This window comes from Cololabis saira, chromosome 11 (assembly GCF_033807715.1).
Source record: "Cololabis saira isolate AMF1-May2022 chromosome 11, fColSai1.1, whole genome shotgun sequence".
In the NCBI taxonomy this organism is placed as follows: Eukaryota; Metazoa; Chordata; class Actinopteri; order Beloniformes; family Belonidae; genus Cololabis; species Cololabis saira.
In genome coordinates this window covers 19,278,813-19,306,774 of record NC_084597.1, presented here as the reverse complement: position 1 = coordinate 19,306,774, position 27,962 = coordinate 19,278,813, and the positions used below count along the sequence as shown (strand labels likewise).

Here is a 27,962-nt window from a genome sequence, read left to right as displayed (position 1 = left end):
GTGAATTATTGAAATAAATTAACTTTTACACCATACTCTTCACCTGTATGTATATTATGCATCTGGGCTGATGTGGACATACGGAGCATAGGAGGCTTTCAGTTGCTATATGGTTGTCTGTCTCTACAGTCGTGAAAGTTCAATGCTATTAAAGCATTTTAAACTTTAAATCAAAGCATTTTGTTTTTCATATAAAATAAACACATTTTTATTCAGTTTAGAAGTTTTAGGGCTTTTTTTTTGGCTCCTGCGCTGCTGAAATCAGGGCGTCCCTTATTTCTATTTCTGAAAGGTGGCAACCCTAGGTGCAAGCAACAGCTTTTAAACTTTTTCCTCCCTGAAATCTTTAAGTAGCAGGACACAAGAAGTTCAACTCAACACAATGACAGCCAATGGAACAAATAAAGAAGAATTTTATTAAGTCTCAGTACCATAAATATACAAAACTCAAACTACCAACACAGGACTGAAAGTGAAAGCGGGATTCATCTTAAAATGACAAACTGCAAACCATCTTCAAGGCATTCAAAATATACAAACATTCGTCTCAATATAACTCAGACATCAGAGGGATGGTACTGGATGCTTTCATGTCATCTACAGTGCGTTTCTACCTTAGTTCACATTGGTTCTGACGCACGGCTCGGAGCAACAGTTCACCTACAGCACATCACATGGGTCAGGCTGCACTTTACTTTCTTCATGCTTAACACTCAAGGCAAATAAGGACAACAGCAAAACAGAAATAAAAAGCAATAACTGCAGGTGCCATTTAGAATGCATCTTTGCAACTGCACAACGTTTATACCTGTACAGGTGCAAGGTTTAAGGACGGGAGGCAAAGAGCATAGAGTTAAATGCGGCATGTCGAAGACAGGAAGTGAAAGGATCCCGGACTCCGCCCTGCATGCAGATTCAGACTTCTTTCTATTTAAACATCTTTATAATATATACATACAAAGGCTTGACTGGCTTCAGTACATAATAGATGCTGTAAAGCACTTTGCAGTTTATACAGTAGAAAAATACACATTAAAAGACATTTTAGATGACGAAGTGGATCATGGCCGTGATGGAATTAAGGGGCAATTTCTTTTTTCAGAAGTATTTAAAAGCAGGGGCCTTTGTGTGTCACTTTTAATGTATAATGTCAACGCTCGACGTGCAAGTGATGAGCATCCTGAGTAAAGTTGACATAAACCTCCAGCGCTAAAAGCTGGAGCTAAATTACACTTTCAAAAGTCGTATAAACCTGCACAGGAACGTGGATCTTTTACTAATTGTGCCATTTTTAATATTCTTTCAGAAAACTGGTTTCGTGTGAAACTATAAGCTGAACTCAGTTGGTGTTTGGGGGGGGGGGGGACACAAAACAAAAAACTGCTTAAGAGAAAGAAGGAAATATACCCTCAAATGTAGGAAAAGGCTCCAGAAACTCGATTTAAAGTGCTGCTTGTTGGGATTTCACAACGCAGAAGAACACAGGCAAAAGATGTCAAACAAAAAAAAAAAACACTCCAATACAAATCTAAATTGTTTGAGCTTCAGTGTGCTTAGAGGAAAGGTTACTAAACGTGCTGCAGCTACAGTGATCGTGAAGGAACATTTCAAAACAAGTCTAGGTCCATAATTACAAGGCAAGGAAAGTTAAGCTTTAAGAGAACAACAAAAAAATGTGATTTGAAGCAGTTTTGTGTAAGAATGGAATAATGTTTGCTGTAAAACAATAATTAGGAACGGAGACAAAATAAACTGGTACTTGAAGTCTCTCATAAGACTCAACAACAAAGCTGTTGTTCCACTTAAGTGATAGTCTGGATAGGGATTACTGAGCGTACAAACAAGGTGTAAAAAGGACTGTTTATAGAGGAATCTGTCCTTTCAATGCTTTGTCATCATGAGTTGGTACAAGTTGACCTTATTTTGTACAGTAGATGCAACAGGAGGAGAGTTTACAGCCTCTGCTTATGTAATCATAAGTACACACATCAAAGCAGAAGAGGATCGAGCTGCAGACCGAAACAACAGTCCTTTTTTTTAAATACAGGATCATTTCTGTTCGTCAGTAAGGACCGCATCCACACCATCATTCAAGTAGACCAATATCTCAGAGTTTTAAAGTAAGTCTTGACTTTATTTGTCCTTTTACCCCAACTTAAAACTGATTTTGATTATCCTAACTAGTCATGATCATGTACCAGTCTGGTTCCTCTGGACTCGACTTTGAGTTCTAGCTGATGAAGAAGAAACAGACTCCACTTTAAAGACAGTGTGCACTGCCTCTGCAGGATAAACGTTTGAATCTGTACTGATTTTTCCTCTTTTTCCTACATCAGCTTCTAACTTTGTTTGCTTGTTGAACGCAAAATAATTGCCAGGTGAGAATACTTCAAAGCAACAGCTCTGACTGGTGACCGGTGAAATTAAGACCAAAAACCTAAAGAAATTAAGACAAAGCTCAGAAGCCAGACGGTTGACTGGAATGCACAACATTCATTTACGGCAATACCTCCTCAGTCCACTAGAGGTCAGCAGTTTTAAGTTATGCACTCGTGGGTAACAGCAAAACAGTTTTAGAGCTACGTGTACATACACAAGCTGAATAATCACCCTTTGACAAAATATAAATTACTTTTAGAAATAGATAATAGTGATTCGGGAAATGCAAACAACAAGAACTTCTAAAAGGATTGATGGAGAGAAATGCCCGGGGTGCCCTTGGATGGAGTTGACTCAGCAGCGTGGCCTTGAGGAGGTGACATTTTAAAAAAGCACACAAACAAACATTCATTAACCTGGCCACACACACACACACACACACACCTACACACACACACACACACACACACACCTACACACACACTTCAAAGGGCCGGTTGAGTGGTGAGAGCGCAGCGAGGGTGATGGTTCCCAGAGTGGACGCTGCCGGGCCAGTTCCCTGTGGTTGTTTTCGCTCTGAAAACACAAATCTTCTAATAAACCAGCACTGCCACAAGGCTGGCGGGCTGTCCACGTGTTCAACAGGAGGACATGGGAAAAGGAGGAGGATGGGGGGGGGGCTTGGACGGACGGGACCAACTCTCCGGGGCGATCGGACTTGCTCCTTGATTAAGATGGTCCCTGTGCAGCTCTGGAGGCGGCGTTGGCAGCAGCCGTCTGGACGGTCTTGTTGGACATGACGCCCGTGGCGAACTCCTGCTGGGCCTTCTCGAAGCTGGCGCCGGTGGTACGGTACAGTGTATGGATCTGGGGTAACAATGTGGACAAGAGTGTTCAAACTTGTGGGGATCCACCTTTAAAACCACCTTAAATGCAATAATAAAACTTCAAAAACGAGCCATACGTACCATCAATAAGGCTGATTACTACGCTCACACAGATCCACTTTTTCTAAATTCTCACGTTATTAAATTTTATGATTTGTTTCATTTTAAAATCCTGCAAATTATGTTTAAAGCAAAATCAAAAAGGCTCCCTGACCCAATACAGAGGTTCCTTTCAATTCAGGAGACTCGTTACAATCTTAGAGGTGTCTGTAATTTCACAGTACAAATGGCTAAAAAAGGTATGAAAAGGAGATGTGTCTCCATCGTTGGAGTTAAATTCTGGAATGATGCCAACATAGATTTAAAAACATGTCATTATTTTGTTGTATTTAAGAAAATGGTTTGTAAAGCTATTTTTGAAGCTTATAAGTGCAATTGACCATCTGTTAGTGTTTCTTTGCTTTTCTATTGTTTCTTTGCCTTTTGTTGTTTCTTTGCTTTTCTATTCTCTTTTTGGTTTTCTGGAGGTTGGTAGCCAAAAATAGAAAGTGGTTAATATAGGATAGGCTTTTATAAGCAGTTTGCTTCTGCCTATGCCTTTTCAGTTATTGTTCAACACATTTCTTTGGTTTAATAGTTAATGCTGTGTACAATGTTTTTTTGGTGTTGTTTTGTGTTGCAATGACTGAATAAACTTCATTCATTCATTCATTCATTCATTCAAACTAGGCCCATCAATACATGAAATGAATGTCTAGTCGTTGTGGATGTACCTTTTTGAACATGATGAGGGACAGAACAGCCAGCGAGGTGAAGAGAGCTGCTATGAGGATCATGATGATGCCTACTGGGATGCTCTGGTTGAGGCCAGTCAGAGCTGAGATCCAGCCACTGAGGATGAGAGGGTCAAGATGAACTGGTCTGAAACAAACCTCGTTAACGTGTCTGTGGTTGGCCAAATCAAACACGAGAGAATCAAACAAATGCTTCATTTGGTCCTGCTGGAGAGGTCTTTGACAATTAACCAAACACACTCCAGGAAATGATTAAGCTTTGCTTCATTTACAAGTTACAAAATACTGTTTCTCTGTTTAAACATTTCCAGCAGGAAGGAGGGAGGGAGGGACGCAGTTCGGTTTGGTATTTTGATGGGATGTGTCATGTGTTGCACAACATAGCAATACCATCATAAAGTACCAATTGGTTACACTCGAAGATGTTGCAATTTAAAAGAAAATCGGCAAAAAAAAACATTAGTTCCTCAACAGTATGTTGCTTTCCACTGTTTTGACAAACACTACTAATTCATGTTTGACTGAAATTAAATCATTTGGAGATATCTGTAGTACGTGGACGCACCACGGTGAACACCCAGCATTTAGACCAGGTCACACACCGAGGCAGTTCATCGGAAAAATAAAAAGAAGTTTAAAAACACGTCTCTCACTTCATTTGCTTTCTAGACCACCAAAACAAGTCCACACCTCTCCAGACATCGATGTGAAACTGAACACGAGTTACTGCAACACTGTTTCAGTAACAGATTATATATATATATGTGATGTCATCTACAGCTGTAGGACGGTTTTCAGTGGGTCCTACGATGGTTTCTGGTGGGTCTAAGACATGACTGTATGAGCTCTATTTTTTCTTTCAAGTATTTTAGGTGATTCAGAGTAATTTCCAACTCAGAACACTTTGTGTCACTCAGTGAATATTTCCTCCATGAAATCAGAATTTTGGTGTTTTACGAAGTTTTGAGGGAGAAAAAATGTACCTTATTTTCCACAGTATAAGGCGCACCTAAAAGCCGTTAATTTTCTAAAAAAACGGCAGTACGCCTTATAATGCAGTGCGCCTTTTATATGATCATTATGGCAATCTGTTACTGTAGTCAGGGGGGTTGTGGGTACTGTAGTTGGTGTCGCCAAAGTAACGGCGCTAAAACCAGCAGAAATCGTCACAGACGTTCAAGACAACGCTGACTCTGATAATGGCGACTGACGGGACCATTGGATGCCGCACTCTCCCAGCTGTCCCATTCCAACACAGATTTTGAGGGATTTGGGGATGAACTGGAAAAGTTCCCCTCCACATTTGTGTTGGAAGTGAACGAAGTTTTCAGAAAGCTGTTTTTTTATTTTGTTAATAAACTTTGGTACTTTTCTTCTTGTTTTTTTTTTTTGCATTTGCTGTAGCATTTTGTAGTATTTCCTTTAGCGCAGCTCTATGGAGCTAGAATAGTCTCATAATTCACAAATGCACAGGACAAGTTTTACAAATGCACAGACTGATTTGCAAATACACACACAGTTTCACACGTGCACAGAGCAATTCACACGTGCGTAGGACAAGATATACAAATGTATTTTTGATGCACACACAAATATAACCTGATTTACAAACGTTTTTTTGTCTGAGCAGTGATCTCCTGTCCATCCTGTTTATTTATCTTTTATCTCCTGTTGCTCTTCATTTATCTTTACTCCACCAACTCCAAATATGAATCGCTTTTCTAAGCAAACGGCGCTAACGCAGTTCAAGCAGCAGGTGTATCCGCCCCTTTAATCTGATTGGTTTACGAGTAAGTCGTGTTTTATCCACTGCTCTGCGTCCCCCACGTGGGGTGCGCTCTTATGATTGGCTGGAACAAAGGAAGACATCTGATTGGTTGCAGATCCTTCTGTGTTAAAAAAAAAACGTATTTGTGGATCGAGTCACGTCAGGGGAGTCTCAAAAGTCACACGCAAATCCAGCGCAGCTCACAGACAAAAGAACGTTTGTAACTCAGGTTATATTTGTGTGTGCATCAAAAATACATTTGTATATCTTGTCCTACGCACGTGTGAATTGTTCTGTGCATTTGCAAATCGGTCTGTGCATTTGTAAAACTTGTCCTGTGCATTTGTGAGTTATGAGACTGTTCTAGCTCCATAGAGCTCCATCAGGTGGATACGTAACTCAACCGCAGCCACTAAAGTACGGTATATTACCGTATATTGAGGGGGGTAGTTTGTTGAGTCAGTGGATCCTACCAGCTCCCTCACTATAAATGAAGACCCTGGAAAGGACAGAGGAGGAGGAGGTTCTCCCTGTTACGAGTCAAGCTTCATATATGAAGAGGGTTTTAAAATAGGCCATTTATTGAAGGTGTGCCTTATAATACAATGCGCCTTATGGTGCGTAAAATACAGTAGTACCGGTAAATACATTCTCCTATTCCTCGTCTCACCTGGCACCCCAACCGGTTATCCCAATACACTGGATAACGTAGATGCCAAACTGACAGATGTACACGAAGAAGAAGGCGAAAAATCTGAAAGAGCTGTCACTCCTGGAGATTCAAAAAAGAAGAAGAAAACAACAGACAGGAAGTGAGTAAAGGGCAGAACACTCATAAGCCGGGTGTTGCGTTTGTGCATGTGAACAGATTTTCTCTCTACCTGAATGCTCCGTAGAGCGGTCTGTACCAACAGACGAAGGAACATGGCGTGAAGAGAATAAACCAGAGGATGGACAAGCCGAAGTCGCCTCCGCGTGACGGGTCCACTCCGAACCAGGCCACGCAGCCGATCACGTTGGCCAGCAGCGTCCCAGAGTGAACTGGAAGAGGAAGAGGAACAGAGGTTTTACTCAGTAGTCGAGTTGTAAAAAAAAAAATCAGGGGGGATGGTGGATTTTATCATATGGGGACAGATAATTTGTTCTGATTACAAATAATATATTACAAATAATAGCACTGACCAAAACACCTGCAGAAATACTGCAGGAATGACATAGCAGCAGTTAAATGCAGCCTTCTGTAAGCTTTAAATATCCACTGGGCTTACATCAAATACATCAAAACACAACAATAAAAAACTGTTTTCTGAACTTATCAATATGACTCTGTCCTTCAAAGGATAAGTAAAATGGATCACTGCAAAAACTCAAAATAAGAATATTTGTCCTATTTCTAGTTAAAAATTTTCATTTTAGTTAAAAAATCTTATTACACTTAAAACAAGATTCAAATTTCACCTGTTTCAAATAGATTTTCACCTGAAATAAGTAGAAAAATCTGCCAGTGGAACAAGATTTTTATTTTTTTTTTGCTTGTAATGAGAAGATAAATCTTGTCCCACTGGCAGATTTTTCTACATATTTCAAGTGAAAATTTACTTGAAACAGATGAAAATTGTCAAATAAGTTATTTTTCTGGTGATGACTGTAAATGTTGAAATAGCAGTAAAACCACATTCATTGATGAAATGACATAAGGGATGGAAAGGGGGGTGGCAGTTTTACAGGGGGGATGATTTTGACCGTTTTTATTTCAGGGGGGATGCCATCCCCCCTCATCCCCCCTCAACTCGAGTACTGGTTTTACTGCACCCCCTACTGCAGCCTCGGCGTGTTTCTGCACGCCTATCTGGCTGCAGCAGCGGTATCCAGTGTCCTGCCGAGACCAGTCCACGCTGGAAGTGGGGGAAACGCCTACGCTTAATGTTTCACGCGGGACACAGATGATTCATCATCACCGTGTGTTCTTGGGGTCCTAATGCCAACATTAGAGGCACTGTTCAAAAACAGCAGCGGTGTGGTCGACTTGAGGGATTTTACATTGCAGCGTGGAATGTCACAGCTGCTCGACAGACTCACACCGACTGGAGATACTCATGCCGACGTGTGTTCATGGGTCCAATGTCAAAATCTGTGGTTTATTTGCTCTAAAAAGCATTTTTTTTGAATCAAACAATAATCACAGTAGACGGGAATGAAGTTCTCTGTAATCTGCATCTAAAGCAACCTTCCAGCAATCATCTGACCAAGGCTTCATCAGGCCACATGACTCCTCACACGTGTTCGTCATGTGGCTACTGAATTCCATCTGAAGCCATTCATTCCCCGACAAACACACACCCAACACACACGACTGGGAACTAGCTGATAGGACTAAAGGAGGGGGAAAAAACTGCTTTTATTCATTCAGAGCCTCTTCATCAGAAACTAGAAACTAAAATCTTTGTTCTATAAAACTGCACTGCAGTGCAACTTTCTTCCTGAAAATAAACAAACTCACAATTAGAAGTGTTGTGTTTAAGAACTAAACGTGTGAGAATGGATTCAGTCTAACATATACCACTTTCTGAGTGCTTGCACCTTTAAATGCCCCCAATTATACATTATTTAACTCTGAGTGATTAAAAATAAGCTCTTGGGGTGCTGTAGAGGGCAGGCTGGTGTTGGCTCCTGCAAATTAATCAGATTAAACTCAGGTGAAACCACTGAGACCGAGAGACCTGAGTCCTCTGGCACCCCCTTTCCCCCAAACCAGTTCCAGGGCTGATTCTAGGTCAGTGCTAAGTTTGGAATCAGGTTTTCTGTTCCCACTGACAAAGACCTGGCTCTGGGCCAGAAAAACTGCTAGAGGAAAGAAGCGGGGGGGGGGGGGGGGGGGTTATTAAGACCAACGGCAATAGCAAGACTGCCAGACGGAGACATTTTCAAATAAGAATTACTATAGATGCAGCAAGGCAGCAGTGGTCTGAGGAGGAGACAACCTGTCTTTTAACGATATGATCCACGCAGGGTGCTGCACTGTTCGACTAATCGATTTTAAATCGTAATCGCGATTATGTAATTAGAACGATGTTAAAACGTGAAAATCGATTTTTCACTTTTTTTTTTTTTTTTTTACCTTGTCTGCACACATATTAATGATTGATGGAAATACCTCTCAATACCTGCGACAAGTGCCCCATCGGAGAGGCTCTTTAGTGTAGGGGGGGGCGTTGTAACATGCCACCGGGCATCCCTCAAGCCAGATGCGGTAGACCGGCTCGTGTTCCTTGCAAAAAACTTGCAAATGTAATGACTGACATTACACACCTCTACCTCCTTCATGGGTTGCATTATTGTTTAGCATGCAAAGACCCAGTTTAGTTTAATTAGAAAATGTCTTGTTTTATTTAATTGGAAATATAACTTACTGTATGTTTGCAAGTGCTGATTTGCTGATTTTTTTTTCAGAGATAAAACTTTATATTTTATTATATTTTTTATTTTTATTTGATATTTTTTTAACTTATTTTACAGAGTTTTGCCCTTTATTCATTCATTTTTGGTTTAATAAGAGCAAAGTTTGCACTTAAAGCCCAATGGGGCAAATGTTCAATAAAAAAACAGCATATTTGAAATCATTTCTTTGCCTTTTGTCAATTCACAAAATAATCGTAATCGTAATCGAAAATCGGATTTTGAGAGAAAAAAAATCGAGATTTTATTTTTGGGCAAAATCGAACAGCCCTAGTCCATATTAGAGCAAATACGTTGTTATAGCTTCAACTTTCGTGCCAACGCAAATGCAGCGACGTAACTGACCTTTACAGTGACTTAATGACGTGGCTCCCCTTAGCACCCGAGCTGTGGAAAACCAAACCGGTTCTCAGCTGGTTCGCAAGTTGAACGAATTGTCAACCAGCACTGGACCAGAACCAGCCCTGGAACCGGTTTGGTGGAAAAGGGGTATCCAAGCCCAAGAGAGTGGACCAGATAACTCCAGTTCTTAAATCTTTACACTGGCTTCATGTCTGTCAGAATAAATGTTAAAATCTTGCTGTTGGTTTATAAATCTCTGAATGGTCTCTGACCAAAACACATCTCTGATCTCTTCTCTTGGTCCATTATAAACCAACCAGAACCCTCACGTCGTCAGGGTCACGCCTACTTTCTGTTCCCAGAGTTAGAACCAAACACAGTGAGGTAGCGTTCAGGTTTTATGATCCCCACCTGTGGAACAAACTCCCAGAATGCACCAGGGCTGCTGAAACTCAGTTGCTTTAAATCAAGTGAAAACATTTTTATTTACTGCAGCATTTGGGTAATCTCCCACAATGCACTGGAACTTTTACGTCTTGCATGTCACCCGTTTTATTCTTTTTAACTTCTGTCTGTCTAATTTTTCATTCTGCTTTCAAACTCTTGAACGCACTTTTAAATGTTTTGACGTAAAACACATGAAAAGTGTCAAACAAACAAACCTTCACTCTACAAACCTTGTCAAGACATGGACCACATTTGGACAATAAATGTTTTCAGATAATTATCCAAACACTTTTAAGCCTCTCAAAAACAGCTGTAACAGCGGCAGTAGCTCAGGTGGTGGAGCGGGTCGTCCAATGATCGGACAGTTGGCGGTTCAGTCGCTCAGTCCCAGTTTGCCGTCGTAGTGTCCTTGGGCAAGACACCTTACCCCGTGTGAATGTGTTTGAATGTATATGAATGTTGGTGGTGGTCGGAGGGGCCGTTTGGCGCGATATGGCAGCCACGCTTCCGTCAGTCTGCCCCAGGGCAGCTGTGGCTACAAACGTAGCTTACCACCACCAGTGAGGATGTGTATGAATGAATAATGATCTAACCCTGCGTTCACACTGAAAGGGTCACGGGTGTCCGGCTGTCATTCATTGTCTATGAAAACGCGCGTCGAGAAGCGGCGGGGGCGGCGAGAGCGGCGCGTCAATTTGAAGTTGAAAAATCTGAACGTTATGCAAATGAGCAGCGGCGACCCCGAGGCATCGTCCAATCACAGACCGGGATTCCAGAAGCGAGAACCCTCAATGCAGATTGTATTTTCATGTACACACAAACATACACTGATTTACATGCGTACATGAGCAGAGCTGTGCACTAACAAACTTATCTTATCAGGAATTAATATATTTCATCCAGCAAAATTACATTTTTGCTGATTTGACTGCCGTTTTTACCTGAACTGATCACGTGAAACACATCTCTGATGTTGAGGAGCTGGATGGTCCGAACTATTTTATTTGCTACATTGATCCAACGAAAAATAATAAAAAACCGTGCTAATTAATCACAAAACACAGTGTAAACATCATGACCAAATCCGCTCCGACCCTTTGTCAGTGATCAGCGCAGACAGACTGCAGCTTCGCCTGAATTATGGTTCTGCGTTAAATCGACGGCGTAGGGTCGCGGTACGGTGTGCGTTGTCGCGTACCCTATGCCGTCGGTTCTGCGTTGGTGGGATGCGGAACCATAAATCAGCCCAGGCGGATTTATGGTTCACCGGGAGCAAGGGCTCTGGCGGTTGGTGTTGATCCGTGGACCAAACTTGTTAAGGAGCATCAAACTCACTCTTATCTACGCGGAAATAACCCTAAAATATAAAGAAGGCGTCCCAAAGTGTGATCTATGGTGAAATAGGAAACTGAAGATGTGTACGCTATATGTGTAGACTGTTCCCACTGTTCCCTCCAGTTCTGCAGCGCAGCTTCAAGCCCCGCCCACTGCAGGCGTCAACAGTTCATGCCGCTTTCAGTGTGAATGCTCCAAACAGCGAGATGCTGGCGTCGGGAGATTTTTGACACTTTCAGTGTGAACGCAGGGTAAGTGTAGCACTTTGAGATTCATCGAATGTAAAGTGCATTACAAGTTAAATTCATTATTATTATCATTATTATTATTAAATGCTAAAACCCCATATTTCAAATACTTCTGGACCTGAGGGTAAATTAAAGCGTCTTCATCAGGACTGAAACCTGTGTGAATCAGGAGCTTTGAGCTGATTAACTGGATGAGACCGAGTGTGTGTTTTGGATTAGTGTTCGGTGTATAAATATGAAACCTCTGTGGGTTAATTTACCACCACTGGATTAAGTCGTTCATTAAGATATGCAGCGTAACGCCATGAAGGGAAGGTACTCACACATCCAGAGGTAGTACATAATTTTGACCGTCTTCTGGAACTCTACGGGGATATCCACGGTGATGTCGTGGTAGAAACACGGACCCACAGGGAACTTCTCAGGCAGGGGAGGCCAGTTGTTCTTTCTCCCTGGAACAAATATGCCATAAAATAAACTTAACTGCATGTTGCTACTGTTCTCACTGAACGGCAAATCACAGAGTCTAAAAGAAACCAGCTTTTGTCCAAAAACACCCATCAGTGTAGCGGAGAAAGTTTAATTAGCATGTGTGTGGCGTTGTGTAATTTGCAGTAAAAAGCTCACAGCAGTACTTTCAAATGTTTTGTTTGGTTTCTCTTGTGCACGATAATTTGACCACAGATCCTTAGCAGTATCTTGTGTCATAAAGCAAATGTTGACGTGGACATACCGTGTAGGTGCTTTTTTTTTTGTGCATAAGCGGCCTGAAAACAGAAAATGAAACTGGAAGACACAGGTCAGCTGACAAACTCTAGCAAAACTGGGATAGTACAACTGTTGATTTATTGAAAGAGGCACGTTTGAGTTTTATTTCTGGTGCTCGTACGTATCAAAGTGAAATTGTTTTCCCATTCAGTAATTACGGCGAGGTAATACAACTGATTCCTGCTTAAAATGTTGATAGAAGGCCGGCTTCCATGAGGACCTACACTGTTACCACGGCATCTTCATTCATCATAAATTGCGCCACAATGAGAACTTTTAGAACGGTTGACGGTGAAAATGTTGCACTGCTGCCACCTAGTGGCGAGCGTGCGCGGGGGGGGGGCAGTTTGTTGAGTGAAGTGGATCAGTGGATCCTACCAGCTCCCTCACTTTGAATAAATACCCAACACCTGGAAAGGACAGAGGAGGAGGAGGTTCTCCCCGTTACCGGTCAAGCTTCATATGTTTTACCCCAGACTAGGGTTGCCACCTTTCAGAAATAGAAATAAGGGACGCCCTGATTTCAGCAGCGCAGGAGCCAAAAAAAAAGCCCCAAAACTTCTAAACTGAATAAAAATGTGTTTATTTTATATGAAAAACAAAATGCTTTGATTTAAAGTTTAAAATGCTTTAATAGCATTGAACTTTCATGACTGTAGAGACAGACAACCATATAGCAACTGAAATAGCCTCCTATGCTACGTATGTCCACATCAGCCCAGATGTATAATATACATACAGGTGAAGAATATGGTGTAAAAGTTAATTTATTTCAATAATTCAACTAGAATATGGTGTAAAAGTTAACTTATTTCAATAATTCAACTAGAATATGGTGTAAAAGTTAATTTATTTCAATAATTCAACTAGAATATGGTGTAAAAGTTAATTTATTTCAATAATTCAACTAGAATATGGTGTAAAAGTTAATTTATTTCAATAATTCAACTAGAATATGGTCTAAAAGTTAATTTATTTCAATAATTCAACTAGAATATGGTGTAAAAGTTAATTTATTTCAATAATTCAACTAGAATATGGTGTAAAAGTTAATTTATTTCAATAATTCAACTAGAATATGGTCTAAAAGTTAATTTATTTCAATAATTCAACTAGAATATGGTCTAAAAGTTAATTTATTTCAATAATTCAACTAGAATATGGTGTAAAAGTTAATTTATTTCAATAATTCAACTAGAATATGGTGTAAAAGTTAACTTATTTCAATAATTCAACTAGAATATGGTGTAAAAGTTAATTTATTTCAATAATTCAACTAGAATATGGTGTAAAAGTTAATTTATTTCAATAATTCAACTAGAATATGGTGTAAAAGTTAATTTATTTCAATAATTCAACTAGAATATGGTGTAAAAATTAATGAAAATACGGGACAAATCGCGTCCCATATTAGTTCAATACGGGACGCAACATTTTTTTCTCAAATAAAGGACAATTCCGTATTTTACGGGACGGGTGGCAACCCTACCCAAGACCCCTGTTAATGGGCACATAGCTCCTGATTGATATCATTTTTGACTAAATACAAAATATACTTGCATATATCACAAAGATCCATTCAAACCATTCCCGTTGCTGCTCTTTCACACCGAATACTGCGCTGGACACACTTTCATTTAAATGAAGAACAGCGATCTCAATTTTGGATCCCAATAATAAAGATTTTACCACTTATTGATAGTCTTATGCTCTTCCTTTAGGCATCCACTTCATAGGCGACAACTAGACTGAAGCTTGACCACTGTGCACTGTGAAAAACGATAATGCATCCGAAAGTCCCGAGGTTTCCATCCAAATACAGAATTGAAGATGAAGGAAAATTTGATATCGAACGTTTGTTCAAATCAGCATGACCTGCATAACGGTGTGTGGTGACCCCCCCCCCCCCTCCAACCACTAATAGAGTGCAGCACAGTTCTGATGTGTGCTTGAACACGCGTTTCTCTTAAGCACATTTAGCACCCGACAGAGGTGCTCCTTTTTCATGCCAGATGCACATTTTCCCTGACGGCAGCTTCAATATTTTCAATAAACCTAATGGCTCCCCGGCCTGAAAGTCTTAGGATCTTGACCTATTTTGTTGTGTAACTCTGAGTGGTTCAGAGGCTTAACTTTGGCAGTCAGGCTCCTTAACACTCTGCTGCCCCCCCAATGACTGAAGCCTCACCCTCCCCCGGTACAAAGACTCAATTTTATTTAACTACATGTTTGCAGACGTACCAGGTCGGACCGATGGAAACCGATATATACTTGTATCTGGTTGTATAGACAAATAAACTATCTTGAATCTTAAATTTCTGCAGAACGACTGATATCCAAGACAAATATTGGATATCTGCAGAAGCTAGATATATGTGATTTTTGACTCTGAGCTCACTTTTATTCCACATATTAAAAACATAAAGATACGTTTTTACCATCTTAAGAACATAGCCAGAGTCCGCCCGTTTCTCTCTCAGGCTAGTACGGAGGTGCTAATGCATGCTTTTATCTCATGTCGTTTAGATTATTGTAACGCCCTGCTCTCTGGTCTTCCCAAAAACAACATGTACAACCTACAACTAATACAGAATTCAGCTGCACGCGTGCTGACGAGGACCAGAGGGCAGGAGCACATTACACCTGTTTTAAAATCGCTGCATTGGCTCCCCGTCCGCTTCAGGATCGATTTTAAAGGTTCTTTTACTAGTTTTTAAGTGTCTTAATGGTCTTGGGCCTTCTTATTTGTCTGCACTACTTTTACCCTATTGACCCTCGCGGACCCTGAGGTCCTCCGGTGCCTTTTAACCATACCAAAACTTAGAACCAGGACACACGGGGAGGCGGCATTCAGTTATTATGGCCCCCGATTGTGGAACAGCCTCCCGGAGAACCTCAGGGCCGCAGAGACTGTTGATGTTTTTAAAAAGAGGCTCAAGACCCATCTCTTTAATCAGGCTTTTAACTGACTCATTTAACTCTTTATAATTTTTTATGCTCACCCCTATTTTTATGGATTTTACTACTCTGTTTTATATTAATCTTTAGTTTAACCCCTTTTATTATATTTTATTTTCATTGTTTTATCTCAATGTTATATCTAAATGTTTTATTCGTTATTTATGGTCTATTTTATACATTCTATTGTCTTATTCTTTTAGTTTTTAATGTCTTGCTTTCTAGACATACTTTTAAGATTTTATGTTATGCTATAATTTTTAAACTCTTTTAGTGTATCTTATCCTGCTTTCTTGTAGCTTTTATCTCCAGTGTTTCCTCATGGGGAGCCTCCATGCTGGGAGTGACTCTGGCCTGCAGGGGGTCGTCCTGGGGGTCGTTCTGGCCTGGATGGTGGTGGAGCTCTGCACCACGGCTTCACCGCTGTGGTGGTGACTCCTCTATCCGTCCGGGCCGGGATGGTCTCTGTGGAGTTATGAGACCTCCTGGCGTGGACGGCTCCCTGTTACCGTTTCCTCACCTGGATCCTCTGTGCTCAGCCATGTCTGCACCGTGTGTCTGCGTGTGTGTCTGTGTGTGTGCGGGGGAGGGGGAGGGGAGGGGGGGGGCATTAATACATTTTATGTTTATGTTTTATGAAAAGCACTTTGTGTTGCATTTTATGTATGAAAGGTGCTTTATAAATAAAGTTTGATTTGATTTGATATTTTCTCAGTTGCAGTCTGTGACGAGGCTCAAAACCTTCCCTTAAACTGAGATGAAAATCAGTTACATAAACTGAGTGGCAGAGATCCAGCAGATTTGTATTTCTGCGGCTCGTTCTGACCTCCTGAAGCACTGAGCGACCGCATCTCTCTCTCCCGACGGTCCAGCTCTGCAGCCTTCCTCTCCAGCTCCTCCTGCCTCTTCAGCAGCTCGGCGGCTGCTCCCGACGGCTCCTGCACACACGGAGGCCGTTAACATACCAGCTCTAAAACTAGTTCAACAAGTTCATTTCTTTTCCAGCTTTGGTGAATAAATCCAATCCTCAGTTTGTTGTGAAATTCTGGTCCTGATGCTGAAGCATTAGATGCTCTGTCAGCTGGAATGACAAAACAATAAACTATGATCATTTTAAAACATGTTTTTACAGCTCCATTCATAGCAACTGGTTTTACATGTCAGAATCACACATTAAACTTCCCATCTTCATAAAATGTGCCTCTTTTGACCTAAAGTTGGGTGAAAATAAAAAAAATTAAGAAAAGAGGGAGGCTGGTCGGCCCTCTGATCTGGGCGCATTATGTGACAGAACTGTGCACATCTGAAGAGGTCACTGATTGACGAGTATCCAGACCTGAAGAAAGTGTACAAGCAGTCACTTGAAAGCACATTTACTCAAAGGATCACAAAGAAAGTACGTCTCCTCTAAGCCTTGACCGTTAAAGATTAAGAGGTCTGTTTACTTAAAGAGAAACGCAGATATCCTCAACATGATAACGTTTACAGACGTCGTGTCGTCTGTCCGGTTTTTGGATCATTTCTTTGTGCAGCCTTTCATCTATTCATTAACCTCTGCTTATCTGCATTAAAGCGGTCTGAGCAGACGTCACAACCTTCCTTGCCTCGTCTACCAGTACCTCTCCCAGCTCTTCAGTGTGAATGCCCAAACGTTCCCACACCAACTGAGATATTCAACCCCTCTGGAGTGACCTGGGTCTGGCCCGGGGGCTTCATTCCAGGAACCCCTCCACGCGGAGGCCCCCAGCTGTGGAGCTGGAGGAGCTGGGACTCAACTACAAGTATCTCCTTGAATGGCTGAACTTCTTGTTCTTCTCTCGTTTCTAAAATAGAGTTTCTTCTACTGCCTAAAAGCTCGGACAAAACCTGCTGTAATTAGAGACAAATTATCAAAACATATGATAAGAGACAAATGACGTTTGCTGCTGAGTCAGATTTGGAGAGAGCCGTTCTCACTTCTGCAACAAAGTGGCTCTAGAGTGAAAATGTAACTGAATTTAGGCGCATCATCTGCATCATCTGCAGATATGCTCTGTCATACCTGCGCCCGAAGCTGCGAGTAGGCTGGGGGCTCTTCTGTGGGTTTCATGATGGCAGGCTGCGTGCTGACGGCGGAGCTTGTAGCTTTGGGCACCATGCCCGCTAGTGTCTGCAGAGAAAACACACGACCAATGTAGTCTGAACCAAACGTTATTACCCCTCCAGCAATAAAAAAAAAAAAAAACTCACATATCACTGATAACCTTGCAGGAATGCGACAAAATGAGGAAGTGGCGCTTATCAAAAACAGGAGTAAATACTTGATAAAATAACGGTGAGTATCATCAGAAAGAAAAAAAAAAAACAGATATGTGACTGAGTTGCATCGAAAAATAAACATTGTGGGCGACATTTATCATTTAGCTTTGAGAAATGTTTCATGGCCAAACATTTAACCACTTTCCTGCCCAGAGAGTCATCTGGGGAGCTCAGTGATGCATCTCTGAAATGGCATGTCATCTTCACTGGTATCTGATGCAACATGTGGGGAAATCTTCAAGATCATGATACTAAACTATAAAGAAACAGCCTTATTTAGTGTTTGTGTAGGAATTTAGTGTCAGTTTCTCATTATTATTTTTTTTTAAAAAGGAAACTGTACTCCTTAAATCTGTAGATGTCGACTTGGACAATTCAGACTGATTATGATAAACTGAATTACTTATTAAAGTTCTTGGTTTATTTTTTAGCAAATCTTAAATTTAAAACACATACATTTTTTTTTTCTTTTTAACATTTGTGAATGTAAAAAAAGAGACTGTTTTACAGCTAATGAATGCAACCAGGATGTGTAAATCTATTTCAAGTATGAGCTTATGACTGTAGGAATCTACAGGTACTCACTGGTTTAGCATCTGTGAAGGGGTTGTACTCCTCTAACCCTGCAGGAGTGGTATGTTTGGCTTGTGTCACTGATGGATCCTGCAAAAAAGGAACGGATAAAAGAAAAAAAAGGTATAAAAAAGGTATAAATGATGAGAATGAGTGTACAAGAAAGGCCGCAACACAGGTAACTAGATACCGGGCTTTGGTTTGTCTTGAATTAGTACTTTAACTAAAACAGCAGCACAAAAGCTGAAAATTAGGAGTAAAATGGCTCATGTGAGCGTGAAAAACCCTCAATTATTCTGCCAGTTGAACGCTGAAGAGCTCTCTTTATTCAAAAACGCTGCAGGCCTATAATTCAATAGTGACAAAGACGGGATGATTCCAATAATTTTCACAAGACGGCAGCTATAAATAGCCAAATACATGAGCTTCAGATTGGTGGCAAATGCTTTTGGCAGCTCAACACAGAAGTTTAAAAAAAAAAAAGAGAGACGGAAACACTTTGCACACACGGCTCACACACAAAAACAAACAAACTGCGAACTCGTATCCTTTTAAGCGTTTTCTTGGATTGTGAAACCAACAAAACAGACAGCTGTCACCTCTCACAGCCTCAATACACAAGCAGACCTACGTTAAACCTGCATGTGCAACATTTTTAAGGGAGATACCGGGATCAAACTATAGCTTAGGTTCCACTTTAAATACCAAAAGATTCAATCATAAAATACTTAAACATATTCTGCCTCTTTTGCATGAAAAACTCTTCCCCCTGCTACCATCTTTTTTGTTAAAATAATCTTACCATCAGCTGCCGTCAGCCGCACACTCATTCAAATTGATGCTCAAAATTAATCAGCCTCTGCGTATTCCTGAAGTGCCACCATAATCCGGCCTCAGAGACGTCCTCTCACCCTCTGTCTGAATCTTAATGTCTGGGACCATGTCTTCCACTACCACACACACACGCACACACACTTGTCACCAGACCAGGGTCATAATTATTTCAGAGCATGTTGTGTTTAAATTTTAATGCCGCCCTGGTACATAGCTCAACATGCAGGAAATCACCAGGTATGCTCCGCCTGCAGCAGGACTGCGCGGGGGGGGGGGGTTAATACTGATTTCGGTTGTGGTTTTAGTGCCACCAAATAAAGCACAGCGGAGGCATCTGCACAAGTCTCACAAGGTGAATGACGCTCTTGGGAAAAACAGCCAATTTCATAGTTGATTCATCTCCTTGGACTAACAATCTAACCAACAAGGGAACCTAGTTTCCATAATTAGCCCACATCCAGAAAAATGGGACAAAATGGGCCGAGAGATCCGATGGATTGTAGCAGCACAGTGAGCCAGGGGGGATCCTTGGACCACATGTCGCCATTGCAGCACCATATGATTTTATGAAGTATTGACGATAGCTCAGGGAGGAGAACAGAGCTCCATCTATCCTCAGGCTGATCATCACGAGCCAGAAAAATGACAGAAAAGCGGCAGGACAGCAGGGATTCACTCCTCGTGTCAGCATGCTAACGAACCCCATGAATTATTCACTTCTGCTGCGTCTGTACGATCAAACTGTGCCATCAGCGTCCTTCCATTCACACGGTGGTGTGAAGGTCCATGAAACTAAATCGCCTCAATGTGACCGTCTTTCGTGGTTGTGCACTCACGAGGACTAAAATAACACACATGTTGCCAGAGGCTTCTTACGTTCATTCATTCATTAAATAGTTTCCATTACCAGGTCCCATGTTTAGAAAGATCCTCAATCTGAGCAGATTAAACCATCTGCAGCACATTATTCCGCCACTCTCGCCAGTTATTTGGTCATGAACAGACTCGTGAAAAAATAATGGCAACCTGATGAGGTTTGCTGGAGCACAGAAGCATCTACAAAAAGGATGGCAGTAGGTCCTCAAGATCTGGGTTGAAAGTCAGTATTGAATGAATGAATGAAGTTTATTCAGTCATTGCAACACAAAAAAAAAAAAAAAAACATTGTACACAGCATTAACTATTAAACCAAAAAACTGTGTTGAACAATAACTGAAAAGGCATAGGCAGAAGCAAACTGCTTATAAAAGCCTATCCTATATTAACAACTTTCTATTTTTGGCTACCAATCTCCAGAAAACCAAAAAGAGAATAGAAAAGCAAAGAAACAACAAAAGGCAAAAAAACAATAGAAAAGCAAAGAAACATTCACAGATGGTCAATTGCACTTATAAGCTTCAAAAATAGCTTTACAAACCATTTTCTTAAATACAACAAAAGAATGACATGTTTTTAAATTTATGTTAGCATCATTCCAGAATTTAACTCCAGTGATGGAGACACATCTCCTTTTCATACCTTTTTTAGCTATTTGTACTGTGAAATTACAGACACCTCTAAGATTGTAACGAGTCTCCTGAATTGAAAAGAACCTCTGTATTGGGTCAGGGAGCATTTTTGATTTTGCTTTAAACATAATTTGCATGATTTTAAAATAAAACAAATCATAAAATTTAATAACATGAGAATTTAGAAAAAGTGGATCTGTGTGAGCGTAGTAATCAGCCTTATTGATGATACGTATGGCTCGTTTTTGAAGTTTTATTATTGCATTTAAGGTGGTTTTGAAGGTGGATCCCCACAATTCCACACAGTAAGATAAATAGGGAACAATCAATGAGTAGTAAATCAAATGCAAGGCCTTGGAATTCAGTATATTTCTGGATTTATACAGGATTGCGAGTGATTTTGAAATTTTCCCCTTTAATATATTCAATGTGTTGTTTCCATGTTAACTTGTGGTCGATGACAAAACATTCAGTATTAAAACATTCCCACTAGGAATGGGCAATATTTTACCGTTCACGATAAACCGTCAAAAAAATTTCTCACGATAAGAATTTGTCATCTCACGGTAAAAACGATAAATTCCCGTTGATGATGTTTTTGTGTAAAGCTGATTTTAGGAAGGAAGGAAGTAAGGAAGTAAGGAAGGAAGGAAGGAAGGAAGGAAGGAAAGAGAGAGCAGGAGGAAGGAAGGAAGGAAGGAAGGAAGGAAGGAAGGAAGGAAGGAAGGAAGGAAGGAAGGAAGGAAGGAAGGAAGGAAGGAAGGAAGGAAGGAAGGAAGGAAGGAAGGAAGGAAGGAAGGAAGGAAGGAAGGAAGGAAGGAAGGAAGGAAGGAAGGAAGGAAGGAAGGAAAGAAAGAAAGAAAGAAAGAAAGAAAGAAAGAAAGAAAGAAAGAAAGAAAGAAAGAAAGAAAGAAAGAAAGAAAGAAAGAAAGAAAGAAAGAAAGAAAGAAAGAAAGAAAGAAAGAAAGAAAGAAAGAAAGAAAAAATTAATAAATAATAAATAAATTCCCGTTGATGACGTTTTTGTGTAACAAACATGGCGGATCTGAGAGCGAGATAGATTTATAGTTAAAAAGATGGAGTTGAATTGGTATTTTTTTTATCGTCATTTTTATCGTTATCGGGATAAATGCCAGAAATTATCGTGATACATTTTTTAGTCCATACCGCCCATCCCTAATTCCCACTGCAGGGCTCAAGATTAACGCTCGCTAGGACCCTCTGAACTCTGTTGACTGATGCTCTGGAAATTGATCAGCCATCCTTGGTATCTTTGACTCTTTGCAAATATAGTGTATTTCCTCTGTGAATATGTCCCTCCATTAACGAACCTCGAGCAAAAACCAGGTCATCAGACAAAAGTAGAACCAAACAGACAATGATAAAACAACATAGGACCATAAAATAAAACACAAACGTGGAAATGCATATCATGTTGGGGCAATAAATTCCTGTTGGATCTGCAACAATGTCAGTATAATAGAAAAATTGACCCCCAAAATCCGGTTTGTTTGTTTCTGCTCATATGATTCTTGGTCCCCGGTTAGAAAGGATGTAATTATTCACAGTAAAATTGGACATATGTGGAGTAGAAAGTATTTATGATGTTTTGATGCATCATTTAACACTGATTTAACCAACGGGGCTTTGAGTCGTGGATGGTCTGTCTGTGGGTGGGACTTTCGACATGATTGACATGCGGGTAGAATACAATGCAACTTCATCTTCTTCATTTGAATGTATGTACAAAACCCTAAACTGATTTATACCGCCTCTTGAGGGGCAAAGTGGCATTACAAGGACTGACACCCTATGCCAGTGGTCTTCAACCCTGGTCCTCGAGATCTACTGTCCTGCATGTTTTAGATGTTACCCTGCTTCAGCACACCGTGATACAAGGAGCTGTGTCAACAACAGAACTGCCCAAACCTTGATGATAAGCTGATGAGGACCGGTAATTAGAATCAGGTTTGGTGAGGCCGGGAAACATCCAAAACATGCAGGACAGTAGATCTTGAGGACCAGGGTTTGTGACCACTGCCCTATGCCATTATGAAGCATATCATTTCCAGTGGCTCTTTCACCAACAGTAGATACATGGGGAGTGGTAGCCTAGTGTTTACAGAGGGGGACTGGGGTCTGGAGGAACCAAGTTCAAGCCCTTGAATTGCAACTGAGGTCAACCACTTTGGACCTCTGAGCAAGGCCCTTAACCCTTCCAGCTCCCTGGGCGCCATGCAAATGGCAGACCACTGGTCCTAGTTTAATTAAAGATGGGTTAAATGCAAACAATACATTTCCCCATTGTGGGATTACTAAGGGAAACATTTATTTATTTATTTTATTTATGCGTGTAACGTCAGCTCAACAAATAAAGTTTCTTCCCCCAAGCTGTTGCTCTGATGAACTCTCATCACTCATATGGCGCTTTTAGGGCCCATCCCAATACACCCACTACTTTCTACCACTAGCCCTACTTTCTACCACTGACTACCCCTAAAAAAAGAAGCCACAGATTTTAGGGCACTTGAAATCTTCCCAGGGCCCTGTCCCAATACACCCACTACCCCTACTTTTCAGCACCACCCCTAAATTTTGGTTGCTACGTCACTGCGTGGTTTACGTTCGGGTACGTAAGCGACTGCGTAGTTATGTTTGCACATACGTCACACCATATCAGGAAGCCGAGAGCCAAAAGCTGTTTTAATTTCAGCTGTAGCGCTGTTAATATGCCACTTTATTAAGTTTTCATATTTCAAGTAACCGTTAAGATCCCCAACCTGGGCTCAGTTTATCCAAATAACGCCTGTTAAGAAATTTGATCTGATGTTTTCGGCGATGATAAGAGCTGCCGGTCCGGGGCGCAGCAGCAGCTCACGTACAGACGTGATGGCCGGGTCAACATGCGCCGTCGTCCCGGGGAGAAACCTGCAGCTCTGTGGAGCATTACCACTGGCTGAAATAAATCAATAAGGAAGATAAATGTTTGTTTAATAGATGAAATCTAACAGTTGTTGCTACGCCTGTTAAGAAATTTGCTCTGAAAATTTCGGAATGAAAACTGCCTGCCGGCTCGGGAACTGATTTATGGTTCCGCGTTAAATCGATGCAGAGCCTACGGCGTAGGGTAGGGCGTACGGTACAGCGTAGGGTACGGCGTAGGGTACGGCGTAGGGCGCGCGTCGCCGCGTAACCTACGCCATAGGCTCTGCGTTGGTGTAACGCGGAACCATAAATCAGCCTTTATTCTGGCGAGGTTTGAAAAAGACTTCGCAACAACGGGCAAACGAGTGATTATGTACATTCACTGAGTGAATATTATGAAAGTAAAATATATATTTCTCGCTAGAAATGTAATCAAACCGCATTTTTATGCAGAAACTAACTCAAAATATTGATTTTATTCACTAAAAAATAAGAAATGTCCGCCATGTTTTTTTTTTTTTGATTCAGTCCGCAAATGACAACGGAAAGCATTCTGGGAAATTTTTCTAGCCCTCAGTCATCTAGGATGTATCTGAAAACCCTCGCTCTGAAGGGCCAAATTCATAAGCACTACCCCTAAATAAACACACTACCACTAAGTGAAAAGAGGAATTGGGACACCACTACCCTCACGGGAACACGCAAAATCTAGGGGTAGTGAAGAAAAGTAGGGCTAGGGGGTGTATTGGGACAGGGCCTTACAATAGTACCTTATCAGCCCGACTCGCTTCGTCTTGCCTTGACTCCCCTTGCCCTTGTTTCTTTTCAATACCCAGATCAGAAGTAGGCGGGTTGAAGCGAAGCTGCTGTGACATACTCAATTGTGCGATTGGGCCAACCCCCTGACCAATCGGTGGCGTGTAGTGTGATGACGTCAGATGCAGCCCGACTCAGCCCGCTAAAGCCCCAGATATACTTGCATTTCAGAACGCGTAGGCATCATGGCCGTCACGCGTATCCTGCTTTCATTTGACGCGTCGACGTGCACGTTCTCAAAAAGACCCTGAACGCGTAGCGACCTGCAGTTCTCGCTCTGCCAGCGAGTGGCACTGGTCCCGGTCAGATACCAGCTGGTCACAAGTGACGATGTGGAGGTCGCTGGCGCCGTTTCCTTTGCTGAGATTGCAACCAAAGCAATGTTATAATCTCCTCTTTATCCAATATTGTCATGTTAACTTGTTTGTTGTTCTAATCTGCTACTGCTACTACCGCTGCTACTACCTCTACTACTAAATATTGAATCACTTTTCCAACTGTTGCTCTGCTTACTGCCCCCTATCGGTCACCGCCGCTACGACGCGCTCTCCTCGCGTACTACGCAAGCGACGTTGCGGTTGGTGGTGCACTCGAATGGACTCGAATGGACGCGAACGCAAGCGAGTAGTTACAGAAAAAGTATCTACTTATCACACCTCGACCCCTAGTGGAAAGGCGCCAAACCAAGTGGAGGCGAGTCGAATCGGGCTGAGTAGGTACTAGTGTAAAAGCACCAATAGGGCTTGGTCATCTTTTTTTTTATTAACATACAGTGCAAGCAACGACAAAAGACAACATCAGTATGTGTGTGTGTGTGCGTGCCGTGTGTGAGTGTAAATAAGATGAAAACAGATACATAAATTGAGAATATTAATTCGAGAGTAAACAAACAATAATATAATTATCATATAGAGTGGTGTAGCATGAAATCATATAAATATAGTAATATTCTAATATAACATCCATTCATCCATCCATCTTCTTCCGCCACTTTATCCGTTCCTGGGTCGCGGGGGCAGCAGTCTCAACAGAGATGCCCAGACTTCCTTCACCCCAGACACTTCCTCTAGCTCCTCCGAGGGGATTCCGAGGCGTTCCCAGGCCAGCCGAGAGACATAGTCTCTCCAGCGTGTCCTGGGTCTGCCCCGGGGTCTCCTCCCGGTGGGACATGCCTGGAACACCTCCCTAGGGAGGCGTCCAGGAGGCATCCGGTACAGATGCCCAAGCCACCTCAGCTGACCCTTCTCAATGTGAAGGAGCAGCGGCTCGACTCCGAGCTCCTCCCGGGTGACCGAACTCCTCACCCTATCTCTAAGGGAGCGTCCAGCCACCCTGCGGAGGAAACTCATCTCGGCCGCTGTATCCGCGATCTTATCCTTTCGGTCACTACCCAAAGTTCATGACCATAGGTGAGGGTAGGTGTGTAGATTGACCGGTAAATCGAGAGCTTCGCTCTCTTCGCTAATATAACATAATTTTTATAAAATATTATAACATATAACCAAATTATATCACCATACTATTATATATAACAATATAATAATACTATAGTTTAACATCCCATGAGATTTCATAACTTAATATAATAATATGAAACAATATATCATGATAATGCCAGGAATAATTATTAGAGTTAGAATTGGTAATTTATGTTTTGCAATGCGGGGTGAGGTCAGACCGGGGCGTCAGGGAAGCGAGCAGGAGGCCCCACCAGACTCCAGTTGCCCGACCGGGAGCCCCAGCAAGAGGCAAGTAGGACGGCAGTGAAAGGAAACCCCCTCTCCCTTTTTTATTTTAAGTATATATATATATTTTTTTTTCTTTTCCCCTATTCCCCTTGGTCTTGGTCATCTTGACGTCATCACTTGGCGGAGCCGCCATGTTGGAAGCTACCATAGCTGCTCTTCGGACCACTGTGCACTGTATACAGACGTGCTCCCTCTTCGTCGTTCTTCGGTCCCTGGCTTCCTTGTTTAGGGTATCCCAGTAAATTCCAGTTCCTTTCCGGCATCTTAACATTTTTTTTGTGTTCCGTCTATTCACTTGGTGCTACCACAGTGCCACTACACTGCTACTACACGGCTGTTTGTTTACACTCACGGGGCTGCCAACATGGCCGCCGCGGCCCAGAATGCAACTTGGCGACCAAGCCCTATAGAGTCTCAGAGTAATCAATTATTAATAATAATAATAATAATAATAATAATAATAACAACCATAATTATATACGCTGTAACAATGCACCTTTCAATAACCATGACTACCTCATACTGCTGCACCTTTCACTTAAAACAAAAACTGTATATATATATATATTAATAAGAGCTGTCATTTGTTTATTTACTGTACAGTGAGCGAAAATAACCGAGTGAAATTCCCTGTCTTGTTTGACCTGACTTGGCCAAATAAACATTATTCTGTTTCTGAAACCTAATACTAAAATTAATTTGACTGATTTTTAAATAAATAGTGTAGAATTTAATTCTTACATATGGTGCTTTAAAAAAAAATTAAAACAGAAGACCAAAAAAAAAAATTAAAAATAAATTGAGAAACACATTTTATGTACCAGAAACCAAGGATATTAGGGGAATGTATGTTCAAACATATGGTTAAAAATGTGTTTTTAAAGCAGCTGTTGTGTGCATGTGGACAACACTTGATATGACGGAAAGGAGGATGGGACTTTAGGGGTCAAAGAGTACAGGATCAAATCCCAGACTGTCAAACAGCCGAGAGGACATTACTCTGGAGAGAAAGCTCGACTACAACATGCTCTACTTCTCTGCTCTTGAATCCGTCACTTAAATAATTCATTGCTCCTCTGGAAACTGAACAGTTTAAACATACATATACACCAACACTGATAAAAAAAAACTAAAAATAAAACAACAACACAAAACAGAAACCGGCAATGTGCAAACATATAACTGCGAGAAAAGGTTTGATCTATACCAAACCCCTTCATAATACACCTGCTGTGTTTTATTTAGTGTAAATGAATGCAGCCGCGGCTCAGCTCACCTGAAACGGGTTGTTCAACTCCGGGTCCGCGAAAGGGTTGTTGTCGGTGTCTGACATTCTGCCCAGATGACGACCCACGTCGACTCGCTTAAATGTGTGCCAGAGCTACAACTCCAGTCGGATCCACAAACTTATCTCTCTATAAACAAAAATAGCGAGTCGCTTGCGGCAGCAACACGGCGCCAGGTGATCTCGGAGCGAGTTCTCAGAAAGGCTGCTCAGGTGAGAGAGTTGGTTAGTGGTCACAATGCGACACAGCCGCCCCACGTGATGCGGAAGTAGAACGACGTCAGAAACTACAGTTGAAGCAAAGATTTTATCATTTATTTATTTTATCTCTGAATTTATTCTATTTATTTACTTATTTATTATTTATGTTAATTATAATTTTCAATATTTTGTTTTATTTATTTTATATATGTCTTGTATGTAAACGATACATTTTCAATAAAAAAAAAAAAAAAAAAAGATTTATAGGATATTATTTCTTGTCATTTATTTATTTTATCTCTGAATTTATTCTATTTATTTACTTATTTATTATTTATGTTAATTATAATTTTAAATAGTTTGTTTTATTTATTTTCTATATGTCTTGTATG

The 27,962-nt window shown here is 41.1% G+C and overlaps 1 protein-coding gene across 1 annotated transcript; it reads right to left on the bottom strand.

The window, feature by feature from the left end:
- Window positions 1–395: 395 nt before the first annotated feature.
- LOC133455076 (secretory carrier-associated membrane protein 1-like) lies at window positions 396–27,607 on the bottom strand. Its single transcript, XM_061733911.1, has 9 exons — window positions 27,361–27,607; window positions 18,266–18,343; window positions 17,424–17,531; window positions 16,209–16,320; window positions 11,980–12,108; window positions 6,710–6,869; window positions 6,499–6,600; window positions 4,040–4,157; window positions 396–3,246 (listed from the first exon to the last, which is right to left on the bottom strand). Exons 1-9 carry the CDS (start codon window positions 27,415–27,417, stop codon window positions 3,109–3,111), a joined length of 1,002 nt encoding a protein of 333 aa, XP_061589895.1. The 5' UTR covers window positions 27,418–27,607; the 3' UTR covers window positions 396–3,108.
- Window positions 27,608–27,962: the final 355 nt, after the last annotated feature.